The sequence below is a fragment of the Patella vulgata genome, chromosome 3, assembly GCF_932274485.2.
Source record: "Patella vulgata chromosome 3, xgPatVulg1.2, whole genome shotgun sequence".
Taxonomy (NCBI): domain Eukaryota; kingdom Metazoa; phylum Mollusca; class Gastropoda; family Patellidae; genus Patella; species Patella vulgata.
Genome location: NC_065881.2, coordinates 36028011 through 36049225, shown reverse-complemented (window position 1 = coordinate 36049225; position 21215 = coordinate 36028011). Strand labels below are relative to the sequence as shown.

Sequence of the window (21215 nt, the reverse complement as noted above, 5' to 3'; positions counted from 1 at the left end):
TCCTGTGGATGCTCTAGAAGCTAAAGTTAATATCCGATTGTCTTTAAATTTTTACAGAGTGTTTAAGGTCATGAGACGAAGAAGCCTATTGATTTTCAGCGATTTCAGATAATTATTGCCAGAGTTATGGCCCTTGATCACTTTGAAAAATCTTGTGGACGCTCTAGAGGCTAAAGTTAAAGTAGCTAAATCGCTAACATTTGGGACCTGGAAATTGTCAAAAGTGGGTCGCAACGCATATAATACTGTAGTATGAATGTGTATAAACTGATTTACATTCAATGATTTCCGTTTTTACTCCAATTTCAAATCAGTTATGTTCGGCGAAATAGGCCAGCAGTCTCAGGCGAGTGCAAATTCCTAGCGTCTGGTTATTCCAGTCTACATTCGCCGTTTGATTTGGTGCAATGTGTCTAGCCTCGTCCCTCGGGTCTCTTGATACAACTGGGGCTGAAGCGCATTATGGTACACGATTCGTGTACCAATGGTAAAATGTTTATTTTGTCTTAAATATTGGATATCAAAAGCCTATCTTTTTCCGATAAGATTACAACATGAATGTTGATTTAATTTGTCAAATAAATCGTGTTTTCAATGTTGAAGATTTTGGATGATATTGAGTTAGAGACTTAGCTACTTTAATATCTGATTGACTTTAAATTTATACACAGTGTTTAAGGTCATGAGACGAAGAAGTCTATTCAATTTTTGATAATTACTGAAAGAGTTATGGCCCTTGATCACTTCAAAAAATCTCGTGAATGCTCTAGAGGCCAAAGTTGATATCTGATTAACTTTAAATTTATACACAGTGTTTAAGGTCATGAGACAAAGAAGCCTATTAATTTTCAAAGATTTCAGATAATTACTGCCAAATTTATGGCCCTTGATCACTTTGAAAAATCTTGTGGACGCTCTAGAGGCTAAAGTTAAAGGAGCTAAATCGCTATAGTTATCATCCGATTGATTTTACATTTATACACCGTGTTTACGCCTATATATAATCGTTTCGATTGACCTAGATTGATACACAAGTATATTGATTTTCAATGATTTTTGGTAACTTGAACAGCTAAATCCATGGTATTAAATGTTTTGTATATTAAACATTAGCATGGGCCAAACAAATTCTAATGATTTTCTGATAATTAATCAGATGTTAGTGTATTATGAATGTTTCATTACCAACAAAAGTAAAAATATGCAACAACTCATGTTGACTGCCCGGACAATTTAGCTGCTGTGGGCGTATGTTTCGTTGCCTGGCAACCTGTCTTCATCTGATTTTGATGAAACTTGAAATGCATGTTTATAACCCAAAGATCTTGCTCCCTGTCTATATTCGCGCATATCGGATCGTAACTCTCTGAATTATGGCCCCAGATTGTGTGAAAAATCGCGTTTTTAGCTTGTTGTCCCTCAAGAGCTCACAATTATTATCCGATTTGAAAAAAGCGTTAGAATATATCACTGTTACACCCAAATGATGGTTGAGTTCGAATTTTGTGAAAATCGAAACAAATTTGCCCGACAAAATGGCCACTCCTTGCACGCAAATTGTGTACAAGTACATGTTTGTAATACGAAGGTTGTGGACCCTATAGAGTTCACAAGTATTGTCTGATTTTGATGAAACGTAAAATAGATCTCAGGCCCTTTCGATATTCACGCATTTAAGACCTTAGCTTCTTGGATTATGGCCCCTGATTTTACGAAAAATCGTGTTGTTTGGTTGTTTTTTTTTTAGCTTGTTCTCTTGCAAAATGTCGGTGTATCTTGCCTGGCATCTGCTGGTTTTGTAAGTAAACCCTATTTTCTTCAGGTTCAAACTGGATTTGGAAGACTAGGCAGCCATTTTTGGGGATTTGAAACCCATGGTGTACATCCAGATATAGGTAAAGAAATTTACCAATACTATATTTTTTTGGATGCCTTAATAGAATATTTATTTTGTCCTAACCCTGGTTCATCCTTCAGTCTGTCCATTTGTCTCTCATTCCGATTTCTTGTTAGCACAATAGAGTCGACTCTGATCCATAAGTCTTTCTGAAATTAATATGGGTTGTCCATCTCATTTGAAAGGAATAATCCTTATATTTTTCATTGAGGGAGCCACTTTGGATCAAAATATTGATTCTTTGTATCTGTGAATTAATGATAGTGTTAAAACGATTTGAAAGAAGTGCTTATGTAACTTAACCAACACTAACTTAACACCAATAAAATGCCTCTATTAACTTCTGTTCTTCAAAGACGAATTTCTGAACTGATCTGATATATATCTCGTATATTGACTTGGATCTATTTGCTTATTGCTTTAGATCATAAGGTTTGTTATTGAGTCGAGTGGCGTTGTTTCAGTTTCGCTCTTCTACATGAAGTAGGGTTACCTGTTCAACCTCTTGGGCTTTCTCCGGAACCTCTGGTCTCCTACCACTGCTAAAGACCAATACGCACAAGCAATATGTTGAAATAAATTTGAACCATATGTTAGCCTCGAAATGACCTATGTTAATACAAGTGGACATTAAACCCCATTTCTTTCTCTGTGTCTCTCACTCTCTTTGTTTAATTCCTGTCAACAACACAATATTTCTTATCTTCTTGACATGATCATCTTATGTTTTATTACAGTAACTATGGCTAAAGGTATGGGTAATGGTTTTCCAATGGGTGCTGTGGTTACAACTCCAAAAATAGCAGAAGTGATGGGTACAGCTCTTCATTTTAACACATTTGGAGGAAATCCTGTAGCATGTGCTGTCGGTATGGCGGTACTAGAGGTAAATCATATCTGAATTTCTCACAACAATTAAAGGGGAAGACCAACCATTTTCAACAAGGTTTCCATAAATCTTAAATATATATTGTTAAATAATCCCCTCTGTAACACAAACAAAAAAGTTTTTGTAAGCGAGAAATTAATTTTTATTAAAACCGGAAGTGACATAGTTGGTTCAACGCGCTCACTGGGCTCTGTAGTAAGCATACAGATTTGACACAAGTTCATTGCTGTATTGTGTTCACGTGTAGTCCTTTGGCCAAAAATCTGATCAAATCTGTTGTTTATTAGGATATCATAAAAACGAATTTATGTATTTTTAACGTTTAGTACACAAAGCCGTCGCGTAAATTCACTCATACTAAACTGTATGCTGTGCCTCAATTCACGCCACATGGCTAATTGTTTACATCACGTGGTTTGATTGACAGCTTGCAAGTGAGAGATATTTTGTCTGCTTGAATTTTTATGTGCATGCCGAATCTGCTGACGGTGTTTTTATTTATTTCAACGGACTTGTGGCACATATATATTCAAATAAATATATAAAATTCCAAAGTATGTCAACGTCAGACACCAACGTATTGGAATATAAAATATATCTTCTATGGGTGGTCTAAAGTAATGCCGTAAAAACATTCGAGCCCAGCCATTCTCAAGAGGAAATGGAAGAAAAAAGGAAAAGCCGTTCACGTCGACATTATGTGCCAAAATGCACTATACTATATGTCTCACATGCCCATAACTTTGATCTGTTTATGTTGAAAAACGCTGTCAGCAAGCACAAAAACATCGAAGCAGACGAAACACATGTCACTTGCAAGCTGTCAATCAAACCACGTGATATAAACAATTAGCCATGTGGCGTGAATTATACAGGTCACGTTTTTAGCTTGTGAACACTGTAGAGGTGACAATTTTTATCCGATTTAGCTTAAACTTGAAATGTATGATTATAACCCAAAGATCTCGGTTTCTTTCGATATTCACGCATATCGGAACGCAACTTCCTGAATTATGGCCCCTGATTGTACAAAAAATCGCATTTTTGGCTTGTGGACCCTATAGAGGTCATAATTTTCATCCGATTTAAAAAAGCGTATTATTATATCACCGTCAAACCCTAAGGACGGCTCAAAATCGACAGACAAAATGGCCGCCCTTCGTTCTCAAATAGCGTAAAAATATGGTATATCAAGGTTGTGGACACTATAGAGGTCACAATTTGAATCCTATTTTGATGAATCTTGAAATGTAAGTTTATAACCCAAAGATCTTGGTTCCTTTCGATATTCGCGCCAATCCGAACGTAACTTCCTGAGTTATGGCCCCTGATTGTACGAAAACTTGCGATTTTAGCTTGTGGACCCAATAGAGGTCATAAATTTTATCCAATTGAGAAAAACTTATTATTATATCACCGTTAGACCCTAAGGATGACAGACAAAATGGCCGCCCTTCATTCTCAAATACCCGGTAGGTTAAAAATATGGTATATCAAGGTTGTGGACCCTATATAAGTCACAATTTTTATCCGATTTTGATGAAACTTGAAATGTAAGTTTATAACCCAAAGATCTCGGTTCCTTTCGATATTCGCGCATATCGGACAGTAACTTCCTGAATTATGGCCCCTGATTGTACGAAAAATCACTTTCTTTTTAGCTTGTTCTCTGTCCATCTCTCGAAAATGTGGGCGTATCCTGCCTGGCAGCCGCTGGTTATTGATTTCATTACACACCCTTTTCTCTCTTAGAAAATAGAAACTCCTTCATGGATATTAGTATGTAATTGTCTATATTACTACCTAAAGAACATATTTCAGTCCTTATTTTTATTTAGAACTTTAAAAAGGAAAATGATATATTGTTATTGGTGTGATGACAATATTCCAATATCTGGACAACTTTGTTAATAATTTGAAAATTCTATATGTTGTATGTCACTTTACAGATTATTAAAGAGGATAATTTACAAGAACATTGTGCTGAATTAGGATCTTATATGTTAACAGAATTAGAGAATATGAAGTCTGAGTTTAAATGTATTGGAGATGTAAGGGGAAAAGGTTTAATGATAGGTGTTGAAATGGTGGAAGATAGGGTATGTTTTAAATAATTCGGCATAATTTTGCAAAGTTTCATGCAACTTGTGACTAAACGACAATATTCTCAATCCCAAATGTAATACTTGTAAGTGAACATGTTAGGGAAAATATATAGATTATGATGTCACTGGGAGCTTCAAAAATGTGTGTCCTTGGCAATGCCTAAAGCCAGACAAAGCATTTCTCAGTCATTAAGGTTATCATAATATGTTAGTCTCAAAAGGACATATTAAACTCCATTTCTTTACTTTGATAATGTAGAACACATCCTCGTGTAAAACTATATACATGTATTTCTATATGTAATTGTAATATTGTATTGAACAGAGCTCCAGAAAACCCTTACCTGCTGATAAAATGGCCGATATATGGGAAGAAACTAAAGACCAAGGTATACTTTTGGGTAAAGGAGGTTTTTATGGAAATGTAAGTGTAAAAACATTCATTTATTTATTTATATATGACTATTTTAACTGGTGGTGCTAATCACCCAAAACCGTTTAATCTGGCGTAAATAGCGTTAATTTCTACTCTGTGTCCAATTGTTCATAAATCTTGTTGAATTTCGGCGAATAGTGCTCAATTTGTACTTCTATCGAATTTCAATCTCACTGTTTAATTTTGATTACCAAGCGTCTAATTAACTAGTGTTTAGTTTCTGGACACTTGTTGAATTATAAGCTTCCCGTCTAGTTAGCACGACTGTTCAATAATTAGTTGGACCGTTCAATTCCCTGAGCCGTGATTAAAATCAGTCAAGGTGTCCAATTACGCAAGGTGTACAATTTTGTTGTCTAACATCTAATTTCATGTGCGATGCTCAGATATTACGATGTGTTTAGTTGTGGGTCATCGTTCAGTTTTGCCGTCGAATGTCTATTTTGCCGCACGATGTTGAAATATTGTAATAAGTGTAAGTTTTAGTACTGACCTGTTGCGATACGGTAAAATATTATTTTTCAGGATTCATACGACGGCAGGTATCAGTACAAACGTCGCGAAGGTTTGACGAAACACGATTATCTTGCCATTTTTTGTTGAAAATTGCCACGATAAAAAACTTGGTATAGTAGTCGCTATTGTGTGACACAATAGGCCTTGGTGTAATTTTACACGCAAAATTAACAGTATTTATTTGTCATAAACAATCGATGTCAAAATGATATACTGCCACGATGTTATGAATGTTGAATATTTTCGTTAATAATACGGACGCGTTAGTCCACATTGTATAGTGAGAACACGTGTGTTCACATATTCTGCACGATATATATGCGATTATATTTCCAACCAGTCATGTAAAGCTGCATGTCTAGAACATTTTAAAGGACATGTATGCATAAGACTATACATGTATTACACAGTTTAGATATTTATGCTGTGTTCAAATTGTTTTGCATATTTACTGTATTAAGAGTGTATATAGTTAAGAATTACGGCAAATATAGACTTTTAAATTGCAAACTATAAAGGTATTTTGGTTATCGGTCTTACAAATAGAAATAAGACATAAATAGAACTTGCAACGGGATTCAAAAGTGCTTTCAAGTCAGACATAAGCTTGTACTTACCGTAAAAATGAACTGAACACAACACAAGTCTCCGATGTAAGAGAATATTAGTTAATTATAACCGCTATCAAATCCACACAAAAATCCAAGGCACTCGTTTTATTTTAGAAAAGAATAACTGTATTTTGACCGAAGAACCTATTCCACATGAACCCCAAATCAATGATGAACTGTCAACTTGTTATGTAGTAATTCATGTGCAGATTGGTTTGAATAACAGAAATGTCCCGTGTATAAAAGATCAAAGAATAAAATTGCACATAGCCACTTTGTTTATCTAAAAGGGGCTCCGGCGCACTTTAAGGAATTATTTTTTTACCCAATATTAACCATCACCAATTTTTTTAAATCATGGGATAAAGTCAATCAACAAACAATACGGGTCTACTCTATTACAAAAACATTGGTGAACTTATCATATTGTCTAAAATCATAACGCCAATCAACAAACAATACTATTGTTCTTTATTACAAAAACATCGGTGAACTAATCTCTGTCGTGATGGTGAGCCAAGCTAGTTGATTATTAGGTAAATAAAACAATATAAACAACCAAGGAGTAAAACTGATTTATTCCAATCAATTTATATACGAGTCAAGTATTACCTTAACCGTGTACGAGTTTGCATCTGAACGGGTTAACTGACACGCGTTCAACTTGTAAATTCCAAATACAAACTGCTTACTGTTTTCATGCCATAGACACTAATATCCTAATTAAAAAAAAACGTTCCATTTCCAATAATTATCACAAACACAAATATTAATTTTGATTGTTTTATCCATCAACACATAGAGCAAACACATCTAAAATCAGGTCTTATGAATTCGAGCCTCTTCAATAGTTATAAAGCACATCAAAAAGTGTAGAATAAACTGCCTAACAGAAAAATCATGCTTTATACAATGAAATAATTACCACCAGTGTAAGGAATATTTTTGACAGAATATGTCAACTGCAAATATGACTAAACATCAGTTTGTTCAGAAGACGCTCTGCATGCGCGAACTTTCATCAAGTCTGTACCGATTTAAAAAAATGAAACAATCCCACATATCCACATTCCTAAAAACAGGAGTTTTACCGTAACAAAGTAATCACAATTACTCGTAACAAATTTGTATAACATGTAACGGGTGGAGTGGGGATCCGGCCAGATCGCGACGAATAACTTCTTAGTTAGTCATATTGTAAGTGTAACTGTGTTTTCTTTATTTTGACATTCTACTAATTGAGAAACCATTTGAGTAATAAATACAGGTTATTGAATGGACTGAAGCTACATGTAAAATCACAAATACATCAACTTCTCTTTTCAAAATTTGTAATTATTACTACTGACAATTAACAGTAAAAGTCATATTGTTGTTAAAGGGGCGTCGTCAATCTGTTTCTTTTGATGTTACTTGTCAATTCTCATTATGCATCCACCAGACTCTTTGGTGCCAAAATGAAAAAGTCAGCAAGGTATTATCGGACTAATACGTGTCCATGGTATTCAGCAATTGTTTAAATAGAAAATGAACCAAGAATGTTTTACAATCAACAATGCTGATTGTTTGTTAGCCGTTTTCTAACATTTCTTCCAAGTTGAAACTATTTGCTTCACGATTTTTGCACGAAGCTAAAATTATTGTCACAGGTAAATGCCAAAATTTCTAAGGAAGACATTAATTCCAAAGAGCTTTTTCTGCCTAGAAAGTATGGCAGCACGAACTCAGTAAAATTTTATGATTGGTGTCGCAATTCAGTCTGAAGAACAGTTCCGTTCGACTTTTTAATTCCACCTTACTTGTTGTTCTGTAACCCCTAATCTAAAATGCTCTTTCGATCTCATCTAATATAGTACATGCCACAAAAACATCGAATTAACTTATTTATGATATCTCCATTCTTTATTAAAATTAAAACTTAAATATATGATACAATTCCTTTTTAAGTTGGCTTTCTCTGAAATAAAGTTTGGCAAAGTTATGCGTTACATATAAGCATGGAATGTATTTAGTAGGTTTTATTTGATCTTCAGCGAAAAAGTGTTGTCGTTCTATAATAATAAAAAGAAATAAAGAGTTCGAATTATTAGTTTATTTTCACATTTTGTCTTACACAATAGACATATTGTTAGTTTCTGACACAGGTGTATTAATTCAACAAGCCTTCTGTGTTTATTGCCACAGATAATCGCACTACCCTTCAACCCAAAATGCTTTCTATAGATCCCATATTATGTAATATATGATTGGTGCAATACCCATGCTGTTAGTCTTAATTGCGAAGACATTTAATCAAAAGGATTTAATCAGGGTAGGGAGTGGACGTGTACACACGTAAATCAGATGCGTGAGATTTATAATTCATGGATGTGTTGTCAGTGTGGGAAATACTGTTTTAAATGGATATATAAATACACGTTTTATGATTGTGGACGAAACGGTAAGTGCATCTCAAGAAAGCTTTGCTTCGGAACCGTTCCGTCACCATTGAAAATCCAACATCTGTTTCACCGAAGTGATCTTGAAAAATAATCCCCGGATAATGACAGGCATTACAGATACCTCCCGTCGTATGAATCCTGAAAAATAATATTTCACCGTATCGCAACAGGTCAGTACTAAAACTAACACTTATTACAGTATTTCAACATTGTGCAGCAAAATAGACATTTGGCAAAACTGAACGATGACCAACAACTAAACACATCGTAATATCTGAATATCACATGTGAAATTAGATGTTTGACAACAAAATTGAACACCTTGCGTAATTGGACACCTTGACGGCTCGGGAAATTGAAGGCCCAACCAATTATTGAACAGTCGTGCTAATTAGACGTGACGCTTATAATTCAACACGTGTCGAGAAACTAAACTATAGTTAATTAGACGCTTGGTAATCAAAATTAAACAGTGAGATTGAAATTTGATAGAAGTACAAATTGAGCACTATTCGCCGAAATTAAACAATATTTATGAATAATTGGAGAGTAGAAATTAACGCTATTTACGCCAGATTAAACGGTACCAATGTTACAGTATATGTTATCTCTTCTGTCAAATTCAATCTTGGTGTAGATGTTTTGATGAATGTCTTGATTGAAAAATTCACAAATTTTGATTGAATCATATCTTGACTCACGGAAACAAAAAGTCTGTTTAGGATCAATTACCTCCCCAATTACTAAAGTCAAATGCGGAGTTCCACAAGGGTCGATCCTGGGTCCTCTCTTATTCCTTATTTTTATAAACGATCTCCCACTCAATATTGAATTAAGTCAGATAGATTTGTTAGCTGATGACAGTACCCTGCATTGTTCACACAAAGATATTATATCCATCACCAATAATCTCCAAAATGATCTCTATATGTTTGCTAAATGGTGTGAAAACAATGGGATGCTAATCAATCCTTCGAAAACAAAATCAATGCTGATTTCATCAAAACACAAATGAAATCAGAAAAACCTAACTTTATCACTTCATGGGGAGAAAATTGAGATGGTTACTACCGCAAAATTACTTGGAATTCAAATTGACCCAAGACCTTGATTGGGAAACACGCATAGCACATATGTCTAAAAAACTTGCATCAAAAATATGGAACAATCTGTCTTTTGATATAAAGATGTGTAAAAATGTTGAAAATTTTAAGATTAAACTATAAACTCATTTATATTGAGCATAAAAGAAACCATAATGTTCAACTGATGACATACTTATTATTTTTCGTGTATATTTAACTTGCAACTGCATTCTATCTTATCTTATTCTATCTTATATATGACTTTGTAGCTTAGGAGGGACTTATGGAAGATTAGTTTTTTGCAAACTAAATAAGTTGCCTCATTAAATAAAGTTTTTATACACCCACATCTTCATGTGAACGAATTATGCCGTCGCCCCTGTTTGTCCGTCCATCCGTCCACTATTTGTTTGTGGACACTCTACAGGTCACAATTTTTATCCAACTTTATTTAATGAGGCAACTTATTTAGTTAACCCGTTAAATGCGTAGGGCGTTATATAACATCCTGGACAAGTGCCACTCACTGTGTGTAGGGCGTAATATAACGACCTTGGAGGTATTTTCCCCAACCTATTCTTTGAACATACGATCGCAGCATGTGTAGGACGTTATAGTACGCCTGGTCGAGGACATCTAATTGAAGGCAGACAACTCTATTTACGGGTTAAAATATAGGTTTATAGGTTTAAAATATAGGTTCATCTCCCTAAGATCTCGATTCCTGTCGATATTGGCATGTGTCGGACCGTAACTTCATGGATTATGGCCCCTGATTGTGGACCCTATAGAGGTCATAATTTTTATCCGATTTAAAAAAACGTTTGAATATATACTATTGAAAAAAAGTAGAGGATATTTGATTTTGGGGGCATAATACTAAAATATGCAAATGACTACGAAAAAAGTCACTATAGAACCTAACAGAAGAAACATTTCCAGTTACATGTGACGCCCAAACGCACCAATAGCTACCGCATGGAATGCAGGTGATGCTTGGGATCATCATGGGGGTCCAACCCAAGATTTGCACGACCCTGACTTTGAATGTTACAGTCATTGTGGCATTGAATTCCAGGGTGGAAACATCAGTTTAATTGTTTTAGTGACCAGAAAACAAATATTGATATGCGTCGGCTTACCCAAAATAAAAGGTTACGTGCCCTTGGCATGCTACAGATCGGCACAACACAGGCGGTTGTGGCGCGGACGATGAATGTTTCTCAGTCTGTCATAAGCAGGCTATGGTCCAGATACCGTGATACACAATCTGTACAGACAAAATGGCGGCCCCTCGTACTCAAATAGTGTAATAAAAATATGGTATATCAAGGTTGTGGACTCTCTAGAGGTCACAATGTTCTTCTGATTTTGATGAAACTTGAAATGTAAGTTTATAACACAAATATCTTGGTTCCTGTTGATATTCGAGAATATCGGATGTGTAGGACGGTATATTACGCCTGGTCGAGGAAATCTAATTGAAGGGAGACAACTCTATTTACGGGTTAAAATATAGGTTTATAGGTTTAAAATATAGGTTTATCTCCCTAAGATCTCGATTCCTTTCGATATTGGCATGTGTCGGACCGTAACTTCATGGATTATGGCCCCTGATTGTACGAAAAATGATGTTTTTAGTTTGTGGACCCTATAGAGGTCATAATTTTTATCCGATTTAAAAAAACGTTTGAATATATCATCGTTACACCCTAAAGATGGTTGAGTTCAAGTTTCGTAAAAATCGGACCAAAACTGACAGACAAAATGGCGGCCCCTCGTATTCAAATAGTGTAAATAAAAATATGGTATATCAAGGTTGTGGACCCTCTAGAGGTCACAATATTCTTCTGATTTTGATGAAACTTGAAATGTAAGTTTATAACCCAAAGATCTTGGTTCCTGTCGATATTCGAGAATATCGGATGGTAAATTCCAGAATTGACCTTTCCGTCAGAGACCTAGTAGCTCCTCCCACTTTTTTATAATGACGTCACCTTAGACAACATTGATGCGCCTTAGACATAAACAAACATGGCGATGACAGACGTCGTTTCATCCTGTGCCAATCTGTTGGACCTTCCTGCTGATTTGTCTGTTGAATATTTGAAAGAAAAGTGTGACGTGAGTTTAAAATCAAGGCAGCATTGCTTTAGATTGTTTAACGAAGGTTATTTCATTGACGTAAAATTTTTTTGGGCTAGTGACTGATCAACCATCAACGTGTCGTCCAGGTGTTATCGGAGTCGGCGAAAGAATCAGAAACCCCATTCAGTTCACTTAGACGTGTTCCTGTCTTGCTGGGTAAGTAAACTCTTACTTATTTACTGTTACTTAGGCCGATTTTTGCATGGTTTTTAAAATTGTCCGACTATGAAGCATAGGTGTAGGACGTAACACAGGAAAGGAGTATGCACAGATATTACATTTCTGATGACCTTTGTTGTCTAGGCTCAGTCCGGTCTGGATTCGATATAAATTTGGAGAAAACCAAGGTTTGCTATATTTATATTTACTGCTGTAGATTGTAAGGCCGATATACATGAGGACTAGCCTAGCCCTAGTACTTAGTAGTACTAGTAGTAGATCATCCTGAACACAGAGTTGTACATAATAACATATAGTGGTAGGCCTAGTTGGTACTTACTGTTACTATTTCTATTAGTCTAGTTAATAAGTACCAAAAGCAGAGGCAGTAAAAATACACAAATTTTGTTAACTGGGGCAGCCTATGTAGGCCTTAACAGCTGTTCTGAATGGGCCTATGCCGTATAACATGTTCCTGCATGGAATAGCCTCTTAAATTTGTTTTATCACGGTTATTTAATTTGTAGGATGTGTGGCTCTTGCTCCCATGTTGTCGGGCTGGTGATCGCTCTTCAACAGTGGCAACTAATGGGATTTAGTGATGAAAAAGAGGTGAAAAAATTGATCCTGCAGCAGTAACCAACATCCGTTTTATTAATCCAAAGCCAGTTCACAAAACATGTTCAGAATATGCTCCAAGATTGTAGGAAAGAAAAATTCAGAAGTGTTAAAAATGAAATTTCTTTTAATTAAATACATGTTTACAAATAAAAAATGAGTCAAATTACTAGATACAATTAGGAAAAGAGTGTTACAATACAATGTATTTTGTGATTCAAAAAGTTAACAGACTAACTTTTAAATTCCCTTTGATTGTGTGTTTATCGAAGATTGTTGATAAATAAAAACAAAACTCAAATACCAGTAAATTTCATGTTAATTCTAGTATTGAAAATTTCAGATTACTTCAAGTTGAAACAGAAGATATTCAGCATCTACAGTCTTTAAAAGGTTGTCCTATAAGCTACCTGGTATCTTCACCACCTAGTGATACTGATAAATTTATAAATACACATATTGGTGCCTTTAGTGTTGGCAGTGGATTGTCAACTCATGTAGTAAGTAAAGCATATTATTCTTCAGTATCTTTGTTATTTATACAAGGTGGCATAAAATTGGTTAAAAAACAACAAACAAACCAAATTTGATAAATCCTTGACATTAAAGATAAAGGTATTTGACCACTTAAAATTTCAAAAGATTTAACTCTTCTTATTGCTCTCTCTACATGAACTCGATGTTTTGCAATCTTTTTAGTGAATATAGCATCACCTTCACTCATTTGTCTACCTGTGTGAGCAAATGGGGGAATATTTCATTTCAATAAAATACTTGCAATTTCTTGTTCAATCTTGAAGCCCTTGTCTGCAATTAAACCATCAAATATTCAATATCCATCAAATGTTTCAAAGTATCTCTTAATCCACTCACATGAGAGAGAGAGAAATTTGGTTTAACATCCACTCGACACAGACTAGGTCATTTCGGGACTAACATTTGGTTTAATTTTATCTCAATAATTCGCTTGCGCGTAGGGGTCTTTAGCAGTGGAAGGAAACCAGAGGACTGGAGAAAACCCACGAGGTTGGACAGGCAACCCTACTCCTTGTCACGTACAACCGGGGATTGGAAACCACGCCAGTTGACTCAATGACAGGCCTCGTGATACAGCGCGCGCATGCTAACCATTCGGCCTTCCCCCCCACTCTTATTAAACATATCTTTGTCAGATATTGCACTACCATAAAGCATTGAACAAAATATAATTGACCCCCTAGGGTCACACACTACAAGTCCCTTTAAAGTGTTAGTTCCTTTATAATCACTATAGATTTGAGATTGAGCTACTAGAGACTTTGGCTTCTGTATTTTAATTTCTATGGATGGCAAATGTATTTGGAAACTCTTTTTTGAATTCTTTTGGCATATGCTCCAATAAAACATTTCATGATGGCCAAAAACTTACTTCACCAAAACTCAAAAACATATAATTAATCCATGTTGTGTTATAGCAAAACGAAAAGACAAATCTAATAAGTCAAAAAAAATTCTTAATTTACACATGGTTATAAAAATTGATTACGAAGTGATAGATCAGAAAGTTTCTTTAGACATCCTTTACTAACATATTCAAAGAGAGCACCACTACTCGGCAATCTATCTGGAACTAAAAATTTATAAATAGAATTACAAACTTCTGTTGTAAAACCAGTATAATACTGCACAACATTGTCATTCTCAATATTTTGATCTAAAAAATTAATGCCCTTCTGTTTACTTAAATCTTCAATTTCACCATTTAATCTTCTGATTTTTTCTTGTTGTTCCGCTACCATCCTTTCTTTGTCTGTACTATCTGTTATTTCTTTTGCAAGCATAACTGTAATTCTACTGTTTTCTGCAGCTAAAGTCATCATATCTAGAGGGCATGTCCCTGGAAATAGAAAAAATAATTGATTATTTTCTATATTTTCAGGCAAATTTCTTCAAACCAAAGAGTGAAACACCTGTAAATACAAACTGTGGTAATTTACAATTCCCAAGAGATTTGATCATAAATGTTAGTGAAGAAATAGTAAGAACAGCGCCATCTATGCAGTTACAACAGTGTGTTTCTATAGAAGAAAGAACACAAGATCAATCTAATAGTCGTCTATTGTTTGAGGAGAGAAAACACAGATTAACAGCTTCTGAATTTGGATCTATTGTAAAAAGAAGAGTTGTGTCAGACAAATTATTGAATCAATAATAAATCCTAAATTTTTTACTTCAGCACCAACATCATATGGAAAGAACAATCAGAAAAAGGCCATCAAATTTTATACTTAGAAATCTGGAAATCATGCTCATGATTGTGGACTCATTGTAAATCCAAAGTTGCCATTTTTAAGCGGTACACCAGATGGAAAAATCTGTGGTCAGGATGGTACAGTTAGGTTACTTGAAGTAAAATGTCCTTTTAAGGAACTGGACTTAAACATTGAAGACGCTTGTCTGCATAATAACTTTTGTTTAGAAAGTAAAGATGGTGTTATTCAACTTAAAACCAATCATAATTACTTTTACCAAATTCAAGGACAACTGTTAGTTTCTGGTTCGAATTTTGTTGACTTTGTAGTCTACACAAAGAAGGATTTATTTTTACAGAGAATTCAGCCAGATAATTTATGTTGAATATGGTTAACAAATTATTTGTCTTTTATGAAAATCATGTAAAAGCTAAATTGAAGTAGGTCAATTACTAGTATATGGCGACTGCACTGTCAACATAATATTGTATCATTTGTAACCAAAGACTTGTCGCATTATTTGGCACACTAAGGTAAGGGGAGGTAACTTGACCAGTTGACCACCCTTTGTTCTACTAAGACAATTTGATTTTAATATGGATTTGTTCTGCTCTTTTCTTAATCTTCGACAGTTACCCTATAATTAATGGCCAAAGCACACACGCTCGGATTATTCAAATGTAGTATGCACTTCATTCAACACATAAAACCAAATCTGAGTCCTACATTATGTTTCATGGAGTTTGAAAGGAAAATTAAGTGCGATCAAGCCGCCCATGTGGTCAAGCCACCTCACTTTACCTGTATATAATTAAACTTATGTACTTACATGAACCGACTTTTTGAATGGCAGACTCATGATGATCTTCCTGAATTTCATTAGTAATTGTAGTAGCATTAGATTGTACTGGTTTCCTTTTTTCACAACAGCAATGTTGCTGTAAAAGAAAAAATTTGCCTTATTTCATTCAGAATCTATAAATAAATAATGTGCTGAGTCTTTAAATTTAAAGGGAATTTTGGCATATTTTTAAAAATAATATTGACAAGATGATTGTCTATTGAATAGGTTTATCTCCCTAAGACCTCCGTTCCTTTCGTTATTGGCATGTATCGGACCGTAACTTCATGGATTATGGCCCCTGATTGTATGAAAAATCACATTTTTAGCTTGTTGAAACTTGAAATGTAAGTTTATAACTCAAAGATCTCGATATTCGCGCATATTGGACCGTGATAGGATATGCCCACATTTTGCAAGAGATGGATAGAGAACAAGCTAAAAACAAACAGGATTTTTTGTACAATCAGGGGCTATAATTCAGAAAGTTATGGTCTGAAATGCGCAAATATCAAAAGGGACTGAGATCTTGGGGATATAAAGATATGTTTTAAGTTTCATCAGAATCGGATAAAAATTGTGACCTCTAGCTTGTGGACCCTCTAGAGGTCACAATTTTCTTCTGATTTTAATGAAACTTGAAATATAAGTTTATAACCCAAAGATCTAGGTTGCTTTCGATATTCGCACAGATCGGATCGTAACTTCCTGAATTATGGCCCCTGATTGTACGCAAAAATGCGTTATTTGGCTTGTGGACCCTATAGAGGTCATAATTTTTATCCGATTTAAAAAACTGTATTATAATATCACCGTTAAACCCTAAGGACGGTTGAGTTCGAATTTCGTGAAAATCGGCCCAAAACTGACAGACAAAATGGCCGCCGTTCGTTCTCAAATAGCGTAAAAATATGGTATATCAAGGTTGTGGACCATATAGAGGTCACAATTTTTATCCGATTTCGTTGAAACTTGAAAAATAAGTTTATAACACAAAGATCTCGGTTCCTTTCGATATTCGCGCATATCGGACCGTAACTTCATGAATTATGGCCCCTGATTGTACGCTAAAATGTGTTTTTTGGCTTGTGGATCCTATAGAGGTTTATGATTTTTATCCGATTTAAAAAATCGGGTTAATATAAAACCGTTACACCCTAAGGACGGTTGAGTTCAAATTTCGAACTCAGTCGTCCTTAGGGTGTAACGGCGATATCATAGTACGTTTTTTTAAATCGGATAAAAATTATGACCTCTATAGGGTCCACCCTAAGGATGGTTGAGTTTGAATTTCATAAAAATAGAACCAAAACTTACAGACAAAATGGCCGCCCCTCTATCTATCGACACAAAAGATCAAAATAGCAATAAAAAATTTTAAAACACCTGTATTTGAACATTTTGTAAGAGTTCCGTATTCTTAAATCTGTCCTATTTCTGAAAATTCTCAGCGAAATTAGTTATTTTTCTTCGCTTGCAGCGGGAGGACCGGTCATTCCTCTTGCATAATAATTGGCATCGTTGTAAAGCCGAGAATCTCTAGTTTACAAATATGATCAAAATATTGTCGATGAATTGATTTTGAATGGATACAATCGAGTTTTAAAACCCCTAAAAAATATAGATAAACTCCGCCTGTGGCCATGCTGTCTACACAACTCGTTTGCTGATTGGCCCAGACACCGCGTGCCTAGGCATTATCGATAAATATTTGGTTTTGGCGATAATGTTTTTGGGTACCTACATGCGATTCACTCTGATAAGTGGCAGAAAAGAAATTAATTCTGATCGTATATAGATTGCTGTTGAGTGTTAATCGAAACCACGTGGCTGATTATGTAAATTAATTGACAAGTGGGTGTGTGTCATTCAGTAATTCTATTAATAATCAACTGTCACGGGTCAATGATAAAGCCGTCGACAACTCATTATTTACTCCGAATAATGAATCCAAGTGGTGATTATTTGATATAATCTATTGGCCTTAAATGGAAATAAACAAAATGGCCAATATTTTTTTTTTTCAAAGAGAATTTTATTGATAGCTGAATTCTGTTTACTGTCGCTTGTTCATACAAAGTAAGGAATGCAACTTGGATATTATTTTTAAAAATTCTCTTATCACCATGGGTCAAAAAAATGAGAACGACCAACGAGCCGAAATGCGACGATTCTCGAGTCTGAAATTGAGTGTCCTCTGAATAATGTTGATATTTACATCAAAGCCAAAATGCATTAGGTGAACGTAAGCATTTCTTGACTATGAAATTGACATTTCTATAGGGACTCATGTTTTGATAACGTCGCGGTACCTGAAAATAACAATAGACCTATCATACACGCAAAATCTTATTTTAATTCACGTGTTAAATGAACACCTTTACAGCTGTGGCGGCTTCTTTGATGATTATCCAATCAACAATCTTAATCTCCTGATCACTAGCTGGCACTAAGGTGCTAATTAATTGATATATTCAACGACAAAACAGCAAATAAATGGCCTGGTTGCTATGGGATTTTGTTTTGGAACATACCAAATTTTTGAATTGCTTTTTCTCAAAACTTACTTTTGTGAGTTGGGTAGCTTCTAATGGACAGCTCAGTCAATTTTTGCCCAATTCAAACAAACTATACATCAAATTGAAGGTAATGAGTTGGAGAATGTGAAAATAACAATAACTCAATTTTCAAAATTTCCTCATTGTGACTCATTATGCTATGGGGGGTCACAATTTTTGCCCAATTCAAACAAACTATACATCAAATTGAAGGTAATGAGTTGGAGAATGTGAAAATAACAATAACTCAATTTTCAAACTTTCCTCATTGTTACTCAGTAAGCTATGGGGGATCACAATTTTCTTCTGATTTTGATGAAACTTGAAATGTAAGTTTATAACCCAAAGATCTCAGTTGCTTTCGATATTCACACATATCGGATTGTAACTTCCTGCATTATGGCCCCTGATTGTACGAAAAATCACATATTTAGCTTGAGGTTCCTCTCTAGAGGTCACAATTTTTATCCGATTTAAGAACACGTTTGAATATATCACCTTTACACCCTCAGGATGGTTGAGTTCAAATTTTGTGAAAATCAGACTAAAACTGCCAGACACAACGGCCGACCATCGTACACAAATAGTGTATAACATCTGGTATATCAAAGTTGTGGACTCTCTAGAGGTCACAATTTTGATCTGATTTTGATGAAACTTGAAATACATGTTTATAACCCAAAGATATTGGTTCCTCTCGATATTCGCGCATATCGGATCATAACTTCCTGAATTATGGCGCCATCGGGGTTGGATGCCCGAATGGTTAGCACGTGCGCGCTGTATCATAAAGCTTGTCATTGAGTCAACTGGCGTGGTTTCAAATCCCTGGTTGTACGTGACAAGGAGTAGGGTCGCCTGTCCAACCTCGTGGGTTTCCTCCCACTGCTAAAGACCCCTACGCACAAGCGAATTATTGAATTAAAATTAAACCATATGTTAGTCCCGAAATGACCTAGTTTGTGTTGAGTGGACGTTAAACCCCATTTCCTCTACTCTCTTCTCTAGAGGTCACAATTATTATTCCATTTAAAAAAATGTTCGAATATATCACCTTTACCCCGTAATTTTGATTGAGTTCGGATTTTAAAAACCGTTTAAATATATCACCATAATGAATGTTGAATTCGAATTTCGGGAAAATCGAAATGAAACTGCCCGATAAAATGGCCGCTTTTTTTGTAAAAGTATGCAATACAAAGGTTGTGGACCCTCTAGAGGTCACAATTGTTATCCGATTGTTGTTTTTAGCTTGTTTTCTATCCACCTTGCAAAATTTGGGCTTATCCTGCCTGGCAGCCGCTGGTTTAAATGGATAAAAATTATGACCTATAGGATCCACAAGCTAAAACGCGATTTTTCATACAATAAGGGGCCATAATTCAGGAAGTTACGGTCCGATATGCGCGAATATCAAAAGGAACCAAGATCTTCTGGTTATAAACTTACATTTCAAGTTTCAACAAAATCGGATCAAAATTGTGACCTTTAAACGGTCAACAGGCTAAAATCGTGATTTTTCATACAATTAGGGGCCATAATCCATGAAGTTACAGTCCGATACATGCCAATATCGAAAGGAACCGAGATCTTAGCGAGATAATCTTATATTTCAAGTTTCGTTGAAATCGGAAAAAAATTGTGACCTGTAGAGTGTCCACAAACAATTGTGGACGGACGGACAGGGGCGACGACAATATACAATGTACGTCCACATGAAAACTTTCATCCAATTTTGATGAAACTTGGAATGCATGTTTATGTCACAAGGATCTTAGTTCCTTTCGATATTCCCGCATATCGGATTGTACGAAAAATAGCGTTTTTAGCTTGTGGTTCCTCTAGAGGTCACAATTTTTATCCGATTTAAAATAAAAAACGTTGTAGTATATCACCGTTACACCCTAATGATGGTTGAGTTCAAGTTTCGTGAAAATAGGACAAAAAGTGACAGACATGCAAATAGTGTAAAAAATATGGTATATCAAGGTTGTTGACCCTCTAGATGCCACAGTTTTTATTCGATTTGGATGAAACTTCAAATACATGTTTTTATCATAAAGATCTTGGTGCGTTTTGATAATCACACGTATCCGAACGTAACTTTCTGGATTATGGCCCCTCATTGGTCGAAAAATCGTACTTTTAGCTTGTGGATTGTCTAGAGGTCACAATTTTGTTTCCGATTTTAAAAAAACATTTAGATATATCACCATTCCAACATAATAAAGGTTGAATTCGAAACTGCCTGACAAAATGGCCGCTCTTTGTACGCAAATTGTATATAAGTATGTAATACAAAGGTTATGGACCCTCAAGGGGTCACAATTTTTATCTGATTTTGATGAAACTTAAAACTTATCTTTATATTCCAAAAATCTCAGTCCCTGTTGATATTTGCGCATTTCAGACCATAACTTTCTGGATTATGGCCCCTGATTGTACAAAAAATCGTTTTTGTTTTTAGCTTGTTCTCTATCCATCTCTTGCAAAATGTGGGCGTATCCTGCCTGGCAGCCACTGGTTTTATCACATAAACTATTCAGCCTACCCAGAGCAATCGACACAGGCACGCTCACTGTCGTATTATAGGACTGGAGTAGGCCCTGATTACCTGCTGGGGTCTGGATAGCCTGATGGTGACGGAAGCCTCAATTGGAATGAGGAAGGGCCGAGGCCC

General features: G+C 35.3%; 1 protein-coding gene and 1 long non-coding RNA gene across 3 annotated transcripts in view; both read left to right on the top strand.

Moving 5' to 3' along the window:
- The window catches only part of LOC126816710 (alanine--glyoxylate aminotransferase 2, mitochondrial), a 120088-nt gene that overhangs the window by 90986 nt on the left and 7887 nt on the right, over positions 1–21215 (top strand). Inside the window, exons 10-13 of the mRNA XM_050543457.2 lie at positions 1823–1895; positions 2635–2783; positions 4736–4885; positions 5217–5315. Coding sequence (XP_050399414.1) covers positions 1823–1895; positions 2635–2783; positions 4736–4885; positions 5217–5315 — 471 coding nt within the window. The remainder of the gene's footprint in view (positions 1–1822; positions 1896–2634; positions 2784–4735; positions 4886–5216; positions 5316–21215) is intronic.
- Positions 11514–16142, top strand: LOC126816749 (uncharacterized). 2 transcript variants are annotated; one of them, XR_007678566.2, is made up of 3 exons: positions 11514–12284; positions 12815–13405; positions 14824–16142. It is a non-coding gene; the product is annotated as an uncharacterized LOC126816749 (long non-coding RNA). The 2 variants fall into 2 exon arrangements; XR_007678565.2 differs by having other exon boundaries at positions 11514–13405.